Genomic DNA, 16,988 nt, shown 5'->3' on the forward strand with positions numbered 1-16,988 from the left:
TGCACTGAAAAGATTATGGTGTCCCCACTTCGTCCTCTGCTCTGGGTTGTGATGCTCCTGGTGAAGCTGGAGGCCTCTCCTGTTATGGTGACCCATTCTGCAGTCCTCTGCAGGCCTCAGAAAGGTCTTCAGACACCTCCATATGTCACTTCCGATTTTTGGAAGTATTTTCTTAAGCCATTTGTCTGATGTTTTTCCAGACTTTGTTTTGGTTAACTGGGTTTTTTTGCGCCATGGTCCATGGTAAAGCTGGCACTGGAAAATTTAGCTCTGTGGTGTCCCCTTCCCTTGATGCCTTAAGCAGGTGTTTATATTGCTTAGTAGTTAATCCAGGGCTGCTCAGCTCAATGTAATTTTGTCATCATATAGATAATTCGGACTCACACACTCACTGGCATGCAACAGGCTCATAAGACTAACCAGAAATGCACAGGAAATCCACTCAAGTGGACAGGCAATACCTATTTGACAGGCAATGTATAGCTAGGGCTGAATTGCTTTGGAAATAAGGACATCACTCACTCGTATTCATATATATATGGACCCAATATTTCTACAGGGTTTGTGCTTTATTAAAACTGTACCATTCTTCAAGAGAAAAGTCATTTCCTACATTGATTGCGGTCTAGGAAATTTGAGAATACAGGCGATGACATGCAGACAGGAGCAATATTCAGGACATTGAGATCTACAAAGGTGGCAAACAGGCTGGCATCAATTCTGGCCACAGGGCAGAAGTAAGTACTTTGTTCAGTCAGAAGCTCTGGTTCCAATTAGCAGTGGAGTTTGGGTCAGTCCCAAACATTCACTCCACCATCAGCCAATGCAGAGAAAGATGGATGGGTGAGCATCTGTGCATAGCATCTGTGCATAGCACAGAGGTACAATAGTGCTTTGCATCAGTTTGCATGACCAGTAGTAGCCAACCCTGGATATTGCTTTAAGTCAGTGTTTCTCAACCAGTTGCATGTTTACCACCAGTGGTACTTGAGGTGGTGTCTGGTGGTATGCACAGGACCCCCAGACCTCGTGTTGCAATACAACACAACAAGCAGCATTAAGAGGCTTGGCTCAGTAGGCAGAAGTCCAGTTGTTTCAGAAAAACCAGAACTGACATATTTATGCCATTAAAAGGCATTATGAGGATCAGGGAAGCCTTTTAAAGGTATGAAAACATCAATTCTGGTTCTTTTCAAAAAAAAAAAACCAAAAAACCCAGATGTTTTTTCACCTCTGACGGTCATTCTGAGCCTGGCAGAGTCCACAGGTGGATGTGCAAGGCCTCCCTTGTGGAGCTTCCCTTGCCTCAGGATGGGGCACGCAGGGGGCAAGTGACACAGACCTGATCTGTGGTTAACTGAAACCATGGATATGGGATCTGTGGATATGCGGCCACCCTGTACAGATTTATATAGACCAGAAAAACAGCACCTTCTCACCAAGCCTGAAGAGGGGGGGGGGGCAGGGGGCAAATCACCAGGGTCCAGGCTTCCAGGGGTCCAGGCCTTGACAAAAATGAACTACTGTGTACAAATTTATTACAAAATAAATTTGGGGACTTCAATCTCAGCCTATTCAGGGCTGTGTTTCCACTACATTTTTAATCCACTTTCAATGCCCTTCTGTTCCCTCCAATGCATTCAGGAGACTGTAGTTTATTAAGGGTAGCTCTAACAGCTCTCAGATTCCTTAACAAACTACAGTCACCCCAGATTGCGTTGGGGTGCAAGTGCACTTCCAGAAGTGTATTGGAAAGCGGATTAAAGCTGTAGTGGGAATGTAGCCCAGATCTTCTCCAAAAGTACCAACATGCGTTAGTACAATTCAAATATGGAAAAGTGAAACATCTACAGAGCAGAACTACTGGGCCCTAGTTGTTGGTCACTCACTTCAGTTCACAAAATTCCTAGACCCCAATAATGAGGTCTACCCTTTTTTTCTAGTTTAGTGTGTATCTAGAACACATGGCATTGGTTTACTTTTGTTTTGGCATTGCCTGAAGGCGAAATTAACAGTTCGTTGGATACAGTGGCTCAGCCAGGGGCAAAGAGAAACTCTTCCCCTTACCCCTAGGTAAGGGCTGTGTGCCCTAATGGGTCTCCTCGGACCTGCACCACCTCTGGAGGTGGCACAAGTCCGAGGACAGCTGAGCAGCTCGAAGCCACTCCATTCTCCCCAGGAACGGGGGTTGGGATCCGGCATAACCACCGGGTCCCAGTCCTGCCCCCGGCTCCCCGCACACCTGCCCCTGGGGCCGCCCATCTCCCGCCCTCCCCCCACCCAGAAACACCCCTCCCGCTTCCTCCCTGCCCCCCATGCCTACCTTCACCGCTTGTGTCGGCATGGGTGCGCTGGCACAAGCGGCAGGGAGGAAGCCGCTGCGGAAGCCTCCGCTGGCCTCCGTGCATTGGCGCATCTGGATGTGCCGATGCAACTTCCTCCCATGGAGGCGCAAATGTGCTTTACGGCATGTTTGCGACCCTCCAGAGGCTTCTATGCCAGCATAACTGCTGGTTAGGATTGCACCCCAAGTCTCATAAAGCTAACCAGAAATACACAAGGAAGCTATCAGAGATCCTTATCAGTGATTAGTTATAACTTTTTAACAGGCAGTGTGCATGTAGAGCTCAAGTACATCAGAAATAAGGACACTGCTCACTAATACAGAGCATGGGTCTAATATTTGCACAATGTTGGTGCTATGTTAAAACTGTCCTCTGCTTGACAATAAAAGTCATTTTCTACATTGATTGAGATCTAGGAAATTTGAGAGTACAGGCAATGACATGAAGATAGAAACAATATTCAGGAAATTGAGATCCACAGATGTGGCAAACTGGCTGGCATCTATTCTGGCTTTAGGGCACTAAGTAGGTGTTCTGTTCAATGAGCAGCTCTGGCTCCTATTAGCAACTTCTGCTTCAGTCTAGTGAGATTACATTAAATCAAGTATTTGACTGCATTCTGCATCACGTTCTGTACTCTGGAGAAGAGAAGCACATGAATCCATAAATTATGTACAGAGGACATTATTAGTGACAAGTTGTTGTTGGCATTCCCTGTGTACCAGGCTCTATTATTTTTAATGATAAGATGCACAACTCTGCAGCTTACTTACTTGGTAATTATTCCCTGTGCAGTTTGTCTGGCCATTAGAGTGTTCCCACAGACACACACACACACACACACACACACACTGTGGGACAGTATGATGCAAAGTGCACATTAAGAGTACACAGAGGTAAAACAATGCTCTGCATCAGTTTTTATGACCTCTGCTAATCAGCCCTAGTTCTTGCCTAAGGGCCGAATCCTATCCATGTTTCCACTGCCAGTGCAGCTGTGCCCCCTTAGGTTCCAGTTTTTTACTCAGGTTACCTTTGTTTGCTTCATTTTACTTGATTATTACACATATAAAAGACTACACCACAGACCCAGGGATGACCATGTATAACGTAGTCTTAACACAGAGAACTGGGATCCAGAGAATTCCTAATTTTCAGATTTATTTATTTACTTACATTATTTATATCCCACCTCTCCCTCTGAATAATCTACATGTCATTTCTCAGAATTACGCTTCACGTCAGCAGCATAGATGGGCCAGCTGGCATCTGGGACGGGGTGACATGACAATGCCCTCATGTCACTCCACATCATGCTCCTACACTGGCACATCCCCCCCCCCCCGCAGTATCTGGAATGGCTCTGATTTGGAGCCAAACTGGCACAGGTGTGGGCAGGAGGCTTGTCTGTGCTCCACCATCCACTGTCCACCACCCAAGTGTATCCCTCCCCATGGAGAGTGTGGTAAATCCACAGAGCCCATGTAGGTCACTCTCCCCTGCACCAGGCTCACTACTCTACTGTTTCACCTGTTGGGAAATGCAATATTTCAATGGCACCTTCCTTAGTAGGTTTGGCTTGTGTGCTTTTCTGGAACTCTACCTACTCCTTAGGCATCCTTTTGTGACATACCTACTCTCTGCCTAAGGGCGCAATCCAGCCCTTAACTTGGGCCAGTGCAAGTCCATTGCACTGACCCAGGAGGGTTGCAAACGTATCATAAGGAAAGTTTGCGCCTCCTCAGGAGGAAGCCGGGCTGGCATTCAGAGAAGAGCCGGCCACAGAGGCTGATGCAAGCCTCCACGCCAGCTTCCTCTGCACAGGTTGCGTCGGCCCATCTGGTGGGCAGTCCCAGGGGTGGGAGAGCGGGCGGGGAGCAGGAAGGTGGGACTTCAAGCCTCTCCGCTCTCCTCAGACTTGTGCCACCTGAAGAGGAGACCCATAGGGGCCAGCGGTCCTTACATTGAGGTAAGGGGAAATATCTCCCCTTGCCTCTGGCTGAGCCGCTTATGGCCCCTATCCTGCGCTGGCTTGCCTGTTCCAGCGCAGGATAGAATTGCTCCCTGAATTACATAGGCTGATCGGGGGAGGGGTTAGAAAGTATGTAGTCCCGTTTTGCCCCAGGGGCTATGTGATGAACATAGTAAAATCTCTAGTTTTGACTGACTCCATTTTGTAGGCCAGGAACCATTTTGAAGCTTCTGTGAGAAGCCATGCAGTTTTGGATAGTATGAGGCACCTTATTGGCCTTCTCAACAGTGGCCAAGTTCTGAAGCCTCATAAGCTGACCTTCACATCAGCACCAAGAAGCTCCAATTAAGAATAACAAGGTGCAGCTATGAGTCTTCAGGGGGAAAGCATATTTGCATGGCATTGCATCATCTGATGAGGTCATCTTCCATTAGCTTTGGCTGGCCCGAGCCTCCGGTTGGTCAGGAGATAACTTCAAGGCATTTAAGCCTGTTGCTAGGGCAGGAGTTGGTTGGCTGCTTGTCACTCTCTTTTCATTCCATTGTGGACGTCTGTCCATATCACTGCTTTTAGTAGTGCATGTGTATTTGTATTTATTCTCTAGTCTTAAGTAACTGGGGCCCAAATCCTAAAGAACTTTTCCGCACTGATGCAGCTGTGACAGTGGGGCATGTGCTGCACCCTGCAGTTGGGTGGTAGTCACAGAAGTCTCCTCAAGGTAAGGGAAAGTTTGTTCCCTTACCTTGGAATCGCATTGCCCTTACCTCAGTGCTGGAAAGTTGGTTAGGATTGCACCCTAAACGCCTATCATGTATTGTAACTATAATTCTATTTTTTAATAAAATCTTTGTGTGTTTCCAGGCCTGCACATGAGGAAACAGATCCATCTAAGTCCTGCTTAGCCACTCAGTCATACTACTAAAGCAAACCATGCTTGAGCCTTGAATACCTGCAGTCTGTGGGTCTCAGAGTTTACAAGGGCTTAACCCATAGGCCTTCAGCTTTCCCTAGGTTGAAGGACTGGCTATTCAAAGGGGTGGTGGTAGCTACTGTGGTCATATTTGCAACATGCACCTCTTTCTTACTGTAAGTTGTTAGGGCAGTGAGGTGGGAGGGTATATAGGAGCGTTTAATTGTGATAGGTTATCCTTGCTATTTTGCAGCAAGGGCCTTTTTAACCCTATTCAAGTCTACTCTTCTAAACATTCAACAACGTAAAGTTACATATGACCCTACAGAAGCTTTTAAAACTGCCAGTGAAATAATCAGAACATATTTACACTATGTGCTTCAGATCTGCAAGCCCTGAGGGGGAGAAGAAAAACCAGGTGCCCAGGCCAGAGGGAGCTTATAACACCAGCTCCTTGTAGAGCTGGCAACAATTATTGTGTTATGTCTTTGGAGACCAATGATGTTCAGGAGCTCTTTAGGTCTTATGTGCCCTGGGGCTATGAATGTCAGTATATAAGTTCAGCCTTCTGCTTATGTCAGTACATAAGTTCAGCCTTCTGATGTCAGTACTTCTGTCTCAGGGTGCAAATATCTCCTTTTTCTATACTGGTAGGCTGGACAAGGATATGAAGGACTATTCATGATTTATTTTTGTGTGGTTGTTCAGGGGTCACTGTGTTGATTTTGATCTTATAAACATTTAAGTGTTATTTAAAATTGTCACAAGCCATATCTGTCATGGCAGTTTGGCACTTCTCTGAGAAACACTTCATGCATCTGATGAAGTGGGTTGTGAACAATGGAAGGTTATGCTACCAGGTGCTTCAAAACTCTTTGTTTAGGACTTATTAATCTTTAAATTATCTCTGGGAAAACCTCCGTTCCAACCTGAGAAAAAAATCAGACTATGGTAGGAAAGACATCCTGTGATGGTGGCATTTACTTTAGTTAACTGAATTCCTGCTTTCTTCCATCCTCATGATAGTTATTACAGTTCTTTGAAACTTTCTAGTGGCAACATAGGATTACAGTGAAGAGTGAGAAAAGCAAGGAGTAAGGGCCCAATCCTATGGTCCGCACCTTGCCTCCGCAGTGCAGACCACAGTCACAAACATGCTGTAAGGCACATTTGTGGGGCTTACTGCCAGGCTCCCACCAGAGGTGGCTCAGCTCCGGCCAGTGCTGAGCCACCAAGCGGTGGGCACCCGTGTTCCGCAGCTCGGCAGTGCCTACAACTTCCAGGCTGTGGAACGGGGAATAGGGGCGTTGCCAGGGGCGTGGAGGAGGCATTCCGTGGAGGGGGAGGCATGATCAGGGGCATTCCCGGGGACAAGGGAGAGGCGGGTCCGCAGAGATCCAGGGTGTGACAAAAAGGGAAATCAAGGACCAGGTAATATCTGAATAAGGAAAGATCTGCTTGTAGCCAGCTGGTAGGCCCCAGTGTCAGACCCCAGCTGTATCCAACATTAATTAGTGCATACCAAACCTGGGAGAACTGTGGAGGAGGTTGCTTCACAGGGCCTCTGATATCATACCAAGCTACCAAGTGGGCTCCAAGGCCAGCTTGATTTACAACAGGGTTCAGCTGTGAGTGTCTCGGGATGGGAGGGGGGATTCCACCATGAGTAAGGAGGCTTGTGGCACGTTCACCCCTAGAAGGTTCGGCTGGCACCGAGTTCTGATTGGTGGATGGGTCAGGAGACCTATAAAGGTGAGGGAGGGACGCTTATGCTAGGCTGACTTTGTCTCTGGCTGAGGGGGCCTGAGATCCTGGACTGCTCTGGCAGAAGTGAACCCAACTTGACTGCAGCAAGATGGGCTAGATCAGATTTTGGAATGCTAAGACTTTGGTGAGTGATAGTTAGAGTTAGGGGGTAGTTGTTATTGTTTTATTAGACTGAGTGTTGTATTGTAATGCTATGCTCTTTGCCTAAATTCCTAAATTTTAGACTATGCAGTGCTGTCTGTATAACCCTGCTTTAAGCCTTTATGCAATAAATCCTACTTATTACAACTGACTGGATTATTGGGATTGGAAGGGAGCACAGGGACTGGTTGTGGGAGGCAATCCAGTGTGGCCGGGGTGGACCCTGGGGACCCTGTATGGGAGTCTACTCCTTTTTATTAAGCTGAGTCCAAGAGGGTGTCAGCTGGAGTACGACTCAAGGGGAGGGTTCCCCAAATTTATCCTGGCTATCAGGAGTGGAAGCTCTGCAGTTTAGGAGCTATTTGGCAATCAGTCTTGGAGAGATCTGCAGGTGCTCAGTGACCATAAGGGTTTATGGCCACTTGATCACCCTGAGGGTAATAAAAAGATTACCCGGCCATAAAGGGGTGAGATTTGATTTCCTTCACACAGGGCAATCGGGTAGGGCTGCTCGCCCTACACGAGTGCCTTCACTTTAGCGGCAACCAAATAGTCGCCGCTAAAGTGAATAGTCCCATTGTGGAACTGCTTCCCTTACGAACGTCCCCTTCTCCCGAGGAGCCTCCTGTGGTAGCACGGGAGGCTCTGGATCCGGCGGGAGAACTTTGTGGAGCTGCCGGGTCCCACAGCTCCGGCAGTTCAGGATTGGGCTGCCCCAGAGCTGCACTCATGAGGCAGTTTGGTTTAAAATTTTCTCCTAAATGCTCATGAAAAGGGAGAAGTGCTAAATAACCCCAAAGTGTATGTAAGGACATGCTCCTAACTATTCAGTGTGGGAAGTTGACGCTGGAGATGAAACACTGAATAACAGAACTAACTCACCGAGCTGAAATCACACTGCTGAACTGTTTGAGGGATCTGTGTTGTCTCTACTTTCACCCTTTCCTAAATTCTGCTGAGGTGGCAGAGTGAGTGCAAGAGAATGTCCTAATCCCTCAAAGACTTGCAGAGAGTGAGGCCCTTGCATGCTAGGTTGGTGGCAGTGGAAGAATATCAGATGGGTCAGGATAGGGTGTCTCATGTGTGGGAGCTGTGACAGCATCACAGTGGGTGAGAGGAGAGGGGCAAGGATGTTGGTCGAGATGCTCCTGCTCCAACTTCTTCCTTGGGAAATTCACTGTGGATTGCATTCAGTGGACAGACAGATTCACAGCTGAAAGTCTCCATGAGAAAGTTTCTCCATGAGAAAGTTCTCATGGAAAAGTAAAAAAGAGTACCAGCCATACAAATACAAAAGTGCATAAGCAGTTTGATGTAATCTGAGGCTGAGGAGAAGCACTGATTCACAAAGGTCAACATAGCCCTTCTCAAAGCTATTCTACGTTCTCCCCAGGAACAGGGGAGACATAATTGCCAGATCCCAGCCCCACCTTCCTCTCCCTGCCCGCCACCCCAGGGCTGACCAACACCTGCCCTCCCCACACCCAGCAATGCTTCCCTCCCTCCTCCTCCCTGTCTCCCCCATGCTTACCTTTCATCCTTGCATCGGGCTTTCTCCCGAGGAGGAACTTCTTCCCTTACGGCACGTTTGTGACCCTCCCAGGCTGGCCCAAGAGACTAGGGCTGGCCTAACTCCATATTAGGATTGCGCCCAAAGTATTTTATTTACCTCTGGTTTGCCTTCAGGTTGCCTTTCCCTCACCATAGAATGCAGCGTGTGTCATCGGACTGGGTTATAAGAAACCTATCCTCCAGTTTCTTTTTAAATACATATAAATATGTTGGACACAACATGTTACATTTTTGGCCCAAACACTCCCAAACATTTTCTTCCATGTTATTGTAACGGTCAATGTTAGATGATGGGTTGCAGCAAAAAGACAGTGTTCCAACTGGCAATCACTTACATAGCTTACATGTAAATTACATGGCTTGAGCCTACAAGTTGTCCTTCGATTACAAAAATCATTTAGAAAAGAATAAACATTTAATATAGTGGGCCCACCTTATCCATGGGCATGGCACCTGCAGATTTGACTAACCGCAGATGCCAGCCCATGACTGGCGGGCCTCAAAGACCTCCCAAATGCAACTAGAAGTGCCTTACAGTTGTGTCCAAGAGATCTTCTGAGATGTGAGGAGGCTGCACACAGAGGCTTCTGAAAGGCATTTTTGGTTTTAAGGCAGCAATCCCCCCTCCTGCACTATCTGTGGATTTTGGTATCCATGGGAGGGGGGGCAGGAACAGATCCCTTGCAGAAGCCAAGGGCTCACTGCACACATGTTAAAAAAACCTGCCTCTTCAGAAGGAACATGTTGATGAACAGAAGCAACAAACTTACACTTCTTGTCAAACACAAGTCAATAGAACTTGTGGACAACTGAAAACTATTTGTGGACAATTGAAAACTATTCATTTTTTAAAAAAATTTTAAATTATTTTCCAAAGACAAATATAAACAAACACACATAACACAAAAAACAACACCCTTCACTACACAAAAAAGGGTGCAGGAAATCATATATCATTATCATATATCACTAAAACAAATAAATCATTACATATCTCCTAATCAATTTCCTCTTCTAAATTTACCTCTTAATATCATTTTTCATTCATCATTTGTCTATCATATAATATCAAATATAATATATATGTAGTACAATCATCTAAATGCTATCATATATTTCTAAAACTTCATTTTCAACCAAGCATAAAAGGGTTTCCATTGCTCAATTTGAGCTGGTTTTCGTTGTTGATTCAAAATTTCTGAAAGTCTGTCCATTTCCATCACATTCATTATTTTCTCCATTAATTCATCTTTCATTGATATTTTAAAGTCCTTCCAATATCTAGCCTATAAAATCCTCGCTACAGTTAAAATCATAACTAGGTACACATCGTTTTTGTTATCTATTACATCTAAAGTAATATTGAGCAAAAATAATTCAGGTTTCAACGGTATAGTAAATCCAACAATCTCTTGTATTAGATTTCTTACCATTCTCCAATAAATTTGTGGTTTTTTTACATTTCCACCACATATGATAAAACATTCCTTCTGCAGGAAAACTATTCATTGACTTCCTGCACACAAAGGGGAAAATGGGTCAAATGAACTATGGATTTGATAAGTTGACAATGGATATATAACTTTTTTCTCTTTTTTTGTTGTTGAAAATGCACTTTAGAATAATTATCAGACTGTTTAAGATGTGTCACCCAATATGCTATATGATTTTGTAGCAGAACAAAGAAACGTTGACTTGAGAACTCTGCACCTGCCACACAACTTTCAATATCTTTTTCTTTTCATCTATTTCTTATTTGTATTTCTGAGTTTGTATGTTTTAGAACACAATGCTAACCAACTTCCCAGTACTGACTTAGCCGCAATGCAGCCCCCAAGGTAAGGCAACAAACATGTCATTAGCTTGAGGAGGTTCACTTGACTACCTCCCCACTGCAGGATGCAGAGCACACCACATTGGCACAGCTATGTCAGTGCTAGAAAACTGGTTGGCATTGTGCCCTTATAGCCCAATCCTGAGCTGCCCAGGATGCCCAGCCTTGGTGACACCGAGAACGGCTGCTGCCGGACCCTGCGCACCCCAGGTTACCACGGGAGGCGCCTCGGGAGAAGGGGACTTTCATCCCCTTCTCCCGCGTAAGGTAAGCAGCCCCACAAGGGGCCTACTCACTTTGCCAAAGGCACTCGTGTAGAGCGTGGAGCCCTCCATGAGCGCCTTGGATCCTGCGGAGCAGACCCACCTCCCTCCCTCCCCCCGGCACGCCTCCAGCCTGCCCCCCTCCCCACATCACGCCTCTGCCTCATGCCTCGCCCCCGCCCTCTCTCCACCCCCGCCAGCCTCCCCCCTCCCTGGAATGCTGGAACATCTGGGAGACCGCTGAGCCACGGAAGATGGGCGACTGCCCCACGCTAGCCCAGCACTGGCCAGCACTGGGCTAGCACGGGCAGGAGCCCAGTGGTGAGGCTAGCAAACGTGCCTTATGGCACATTTGCGACAGTACTCGGTGACACGGAGCCATGCTGCCGAGCTCAGGATTGGGCTCTTAATCTTTGATCTTTTAAAATAAAACTATAACTTAAAAAAAAAAAAGATGAATAAACTGCGATTGAAACGGATCAAGCCAATAGCAGACAAACCACACATTATGCTACAGCCAAACGTAACAACCTTCCCCTGCCATTTGTTTTTCTTCTTAATCCTTTCACCACACTGCCAGCCCATTTTCAATGTAAACTTTAAGATGTATCCACAAACTGAATGGCAGCTGAAATTATTCAAGTTTTGCCCACTCAGCTGGCTCCATTATTCATTTTCACAATCTTGTTCTTCTGCCTATTACTTCTGGAAGCCTCTTCCTCTGCACTAGAAAGTTCACAATGCATCCTGCAGTGAGGTGCCTACATTGAAATGCACCAGGTCAGAGGAAGAAGAGGGAAGAGGAGGCAGAAATGGTCATAAGCAATGAAGAAAGCAAGTAAGGGAAGGACTGAAAGGCTCCAGGTAGCATGTGACTGACGGCTATATGTGACAGTTACGTATAAAGTTTTCTCATATGTCCGCCTTTCACCAAGATGAACTTCTCAAGATGCACAACACCTTCTATTAGTTTTTCTTGCTGCAGCTAATGTACATTGGAACACCTATGATTCTAAATTGATTCAAGGGAGAACAACCATAATTTTCTTTGTTGTTCTCTTCAGAGCATCCTTCACTTCCTTGTTTCTCAGGCTGTAGATCAGGGGATTCAACATAGGAATCATCAGTGTGTAGAATACAGAGGCTATTTTATCTGTGGCTAGAGAGTGGTTCGTACCAGGCTGCAGGTACATAAACATCAGAGTCCCATATAAGATGGTGACAGCAGTCAGGTGAGAAGCACACGTGGAGAAGGCTTTGCTTCGACCATGAGCTGAGCGGATTCTCAGGATGGAAGAAAGGATGAAAATGTAGGAGATCAGTATAATAAGAAGTGAGAATATTATATTAAAACCACCAAAAACATAAATCAGTATCTGCTTGGTGCTTGTGTCAGAACAGGAAAGCTCTAAGAGTGGGAGGTCATCGCAGTAGAAATGGTTAATCACATTAGCAGAGCAGAAAGACAGACGGAATGTAGTTATTGTTTGGAGCACGGCAACACAAAGACTATATATATAAGATCCTGCAACCAACTGGATGCAGACACTTTGGGACATAAGAGTCCGATAAAGCAGTGGGTTACAGATGGCCACATACCGGTCATATGCCATCACTGGTAGAAGAAAAAGCTCCGTGATCATGAAAGTCAAGAAGGAGCCCAACTGCGCTGCACATGCATAGTATGAAATTGTTTTCTCAGCTGCTAAAAAGTTTGCCAGCAACTTAGGGGCAATGACAGAGGAATAGCAAAGATCCACAAAAGCCAAGTGGCTGAGGAAGAAGTACATGGGGGTATGGAGGTGGGCATCAGTCCTGATTAAAATGATGATCCCCAGATTTCCTATCACAGTGATCACATAGATGAGGAAGAAAACTACAAAGAGGGGGATCTGAAGATCTGAGCGGTCAGTGATTCCAAACAGAATGAACTCTTTTACTGTGCTCATGGTGTCATTAACACCTGCCATTTATTTCTTCAGGAGGACATGATTGAATCAGACTTTTCAGCAAACAGAAACTTGCACAAAGTTCTTCTTCAGCATGATTTTAATGAAGTGGAAGCACAAACCCACATGCATCTTCAAGAGGTCACCTGAAAATTATTTCCTGTGCTTTGACATAGTGAAATGGAGCAGTCATTGTAGGTGATGATGAAGCATGCTAAATTTGTCCAACTAGATTTCTGCATCTTTAAAGGAACAAAGTGTATATTACATTTTTTAGAACAGGCAGATGTTCAAATAGATAAACATCACCAGAGAGCCCAGTTCCTTTTTCTTGGTACTGCTGTGGACATAACCAGGATTCTTGCCACATTATATGGGAAATGGCCACCAATATCACACTATTCTTGCCAGCTACACAGTTTTCATAAGATGGCTTCAACCAGAGACAAAATACTATTGTATTCAGTGCTATGGATCATCTAATATAGACAACCTGCTACTCTTCCCTGGAAAGACTGAATGAAGCAGTAAAATGATTCATAGCAGGATGATGTTGGTCAAGCACAGAATATCTTCTCTCTAGTTACATAAAACAAAGGTTTTTAAATGGTTGTTCTGAGGTACTAAGACACTCACAAACATCTCCTTCTAATTAGCATTTTTTGCCCCTAACCTGAATCTTGCCTGTCTGATATGTTTAGGAAGTGATTCGTTATGGCGGTCCTTGGGACATGAAATGATGTAACAGGTCTCTTGAATAAGCCAGATTCCTTTGCTTTGCAGAAAGCAAATCTTGGAAAAGCTTCTGAGTTGGTCCACCTTCTGTCTGTGCCCTGATTGTCTTCATGATGGCAATGCTAATCGTACTGCACTCATATTACAGTGGAGACTTTTGCATACAATTTCTGTTCTGAAATGCCAATTCTCCCTTTGGTGAAAACTGTCACACAGAATGAGCTCATCATTAAAACAAGCCTTTGCCAGCCTACCTGTGGAAGTGCTGTTTCCACCTCCAGGTTTGAACCATTCACTGGCAGTTATTTATATGAGAATTTCTCTAGGGTCCTACCCCCATGTGTGTCCAGAGAAGATTTGCTCCTTTGAGAGATCTAAATTGGTTGACACTGTGAACAACAATTGGGAAGAGAGAAATGCAGAACATGTTTACTTGAAAGGTTTAGGTTTGATTGGAAACCCCATGTACCTAGTCAAATGAGAATGTGTGTGGACATCTGGCAGGTCTGAGTGTGGGAATGTTCTGTGCTTGGAGAACAGGACATAGCAAGCTTGACCATTCAGCTCACAAAGGCTCTTCACATGTTTACAAGTATGGGGGCCATCTATAGACCCAGAACCAAATCTCATCCAAGCAAGGCCATGCCTCTCATGTCACTGAACTGGTTTTCTAAGGGCGCAATCCAAACCCACGCTGGAGCAGGCAAGCCAGGAGGCTTGCGCTGTATCCAACGCGGGTTTCTGACCAGCAGCAGCTAAGCCAGAGGCAATGGGAAGCTCTTCCCATTATCCCTGGATAAGGGCTGCTGGCCCCAATGGGTCTCCTCGGACCTGAACCACCTCTGGAGGTGGCGCAAATCTGAGGAGAGTGGAGCGGCTTCAAGCCGCTCCATTCTCCCTGGGGACGGGGGTTGTGATCCGGCATAATCGCCGGGTCCCAGCCCCGCCCCCGGCTCCCCACATGCCTGCCCCCAGGGCTGCCCATCGCCCACCCTCCCCCTGTCCAGAAACTCCCCCTCTGGCCTCCTCCCCACCCCCCACGCCTACCTTCACCACTTGTGTCAGCGCAGGTGCGCTGGCACAAGTGGAGGCGAGGAAGCCGCCGTGGAGGCTTCTGCCAGCCTCCGTGTGTCGGTGCATCTAGATGTGCCAACGCAGTTTCCTCCCACGGAGGCGTAAACATGCTTTATGGTACGTTTGTGACCCTCCCGGGGCTCCTATGCTGGCATAAGTGCTGGTTAGGATTGCGCCCTAAGTGACTGTGAGAAAAACTGCTGCTGTAGTTTGGGACGGGGAGTGGGCGTCCATGTAAATCTATGTGGGCGTACACAATGAAATATGCCTATGTGTGTGCATTGGGTTTGCATAATAAAAGCATGTGTTGCGACCATCAATCAACAATCATGGAATTGATTCAAAAACGCAGCCTCCATTGGTTTGGCCATGTTTGCAGAGTGGATGCCATCAGGATTCCAGACAGATTTCTCTGGTGACAGCGACCTGACAGCTGGAAAATCCAGCAAAAGGTGCCAAGGAAAACATGGCTAAAACATATAGAAAAGGATTGAAAGAACCAGTGATTGCCCATTGATACAGCACGAATCATTGCCATGGATCTCAATGAATGGAAGCACTTTCTGATTAATGCATCGAAACCTGCAGCACCCAGAAGACGACCTGTCATCCTAAACGCCAGCTAAAGGAGAAAAGGAAAGGAAAAGGCTCTCTCCCTGGCCGATGGGTGGGTTCTTCCCTGGTCTTGCCATGATAGGAACTCAGGGCAGGAGGAGATGGCTAAACCCACAGCTTTCCCTCTTCCCATTGCTCTGTTCTAAGCCGAAGCAATCATGAGGAACTCCATTTGCAAGAGAAAACCATGGCTATGGCTGAACAGCAGAGGGAATATACATTTATATGTACAGAAACACAGAACCCAAATCTCAAGAAAATTAAGCTGGCACAGATCCAAGTAGCCCCATTGAGGTGGCTGGGGCAGAGCTCAGGGTGAGGGGAAAAATATCCCCTTGCCCGAGTTGCACCATGGCCACCTCCAACCCTGCGCTGGTGGACGTTTGCAGCCCAGTCCTGTGTGCCAATGCAGCTGTTCCAATGGGGCATGCACCGCATCCTGTGGGGGAGTTTTGAGCTGCAAAGGCCACCTCAAGGTAAGGGAATATTTGTTCCCTTGCCTTGTGGTAAGTGAAACTTCACTGGGCAAAGTGAAACTTAACTTCTGGGGGGGGGGGGGTGGAACTTGGTTTCATAAGTTTCATTTGAGCAGGGAAAAGTTGCTTGAGTAGGTTGTGCAGGCACCTGAAGATGGATTTGTGTTTAAGCCCATCTCCAGATGTCCACACAACCTAACTTGGGCACATTTTTCCCTGCCCAAGTTAGGTTGTGCAACTTGTGAAACCAAGTTTAAAAAAAAAGAAAATTAGGTTTCCTCATAACTTTTCCTGTTACCACTTTTCATCCTCTGACTGGCCATTTTGCCCAACCCCAGTTGTTTGTTCCAGTGGCTCTTGCGCACAAGGGAGGAGAGAGCTAAGCACAGAGCACCCTCCAGTCAATGAGGAAGAAGCCAGAATGCACCCAGACATGTGCTGCTGGAGTGTGATATCAGGCCATGTTGGTAAATTGCAGGAAAAAAAAATTGTGGTTGATCAAATCTGTGATTGCCAAGACTGCTGACGCGGATGGTCCACTGTATATCGAAAGCAGAAATCCAGCCATTGTGGCAGTGAAATATGACATAGTAAGTGTGTCAGAGGAGCACAAAGGGAAACCGCAGAACTGAATCATTATGAATATAGTTTTATAGCTGTTTCTGTATATCTTACTCTTTTACATTTGGACCTCAATATCTGCGGGGGATCCATTCCCAGACCCCTTGTGGATACCAAAATCTGTGGATAAGTGAATCTGTTGGTACAGTCCATACCCAGTAGTGCCGCTGTGTTGAGGGGGTAGTCACCGAATTCTCTGCATGGTAAGGGAAACTGTTCCCATACCTTGGGGGAATCCTCCACAGCCCGCATTGGTCTCCTTGTATCTGTGGTAGCCATTTTGCTGGCACAGAACAGTAAGGGAGAGGGAACAGGGATAGGATCCTGGTGCAAGCTGGCACTACCAGGATCCACCACCTCCCTCCCCCATTTTGCCTGCTGCTGGCAGGAGCAGCAACCAACAAAGCAGCCATTTTGAGTGGATGTTGCAAAATGGCCACAGCTGAATGGTCATTCATGTCAACAGAACTGTGTTCTGCTGTTGTAAAAAAGTGTTGAGATTGGACCATTGGTTAGCAACACTACTCACTATCAACATGCCTTCTCCTGCTCACTACCGCTACAGTAGCCTCTTCCCTGCATTGGGAAATTAACAATGCACCTTGCAGTGAGGTGCCTGCATTTGAATGCACCAGGTTGGAAAAGAATGGGACAGAGGGGGCAGCAATGGTCGCAAGCATTGAAGACAGCAAGATGGGGCAGGACTGAAATGCT

The 16,988-nt window shown here is 46.4% G+C and overlaps 1 protein-coding gene across 1 annotated transcript; it reads right to left on the bottom strand.

The window, feature by feature from the left end:
* Positions 1–11,826: 11,826 nt before the first annotated feature.
* On the bottom strand, positions 11,827–12,786 carry LOC136654253 (olfactory receptor 8U3-like). Its single transcript, XM_066631200.1, has one exon. The coding sequence runs from the start codon at positions 12,772–12,774 to the stop codon at positions 11,827–11,829; it is 948 nt and encodes a 315-aa protein (XP_066487297.1). The 5' UTR covers positions 12,775–12,786.
* Positions 12,787–16,988: the final 4,202 nt, after the last annotated feature.

Source organism: Tiliqua scincoides, chromosome 1 (genome assembly GCF_035046505.1).
Source record: "Tiliqua scincoides isolate rTilSci1 chromosome 1, rTilSci1.hap2, whole genome shotgun sequence".
Taxonomy (NCBI): domain Eukaryota; kingdom Metazoa; phylum Chordata; class Lepidosauria; order Squamata; family Scincidae; genus Tiliqua; species Tiliqua scincoides.

Coding starts and splice junctions, on each gene's coding strand:
- LOC136654253 (XM_066631200.1), bottom strand. CDS start 12,774: ATGGCAGGTGTTAATGACACCATGAGCACAGTAAAAGAGTTCATTCTG.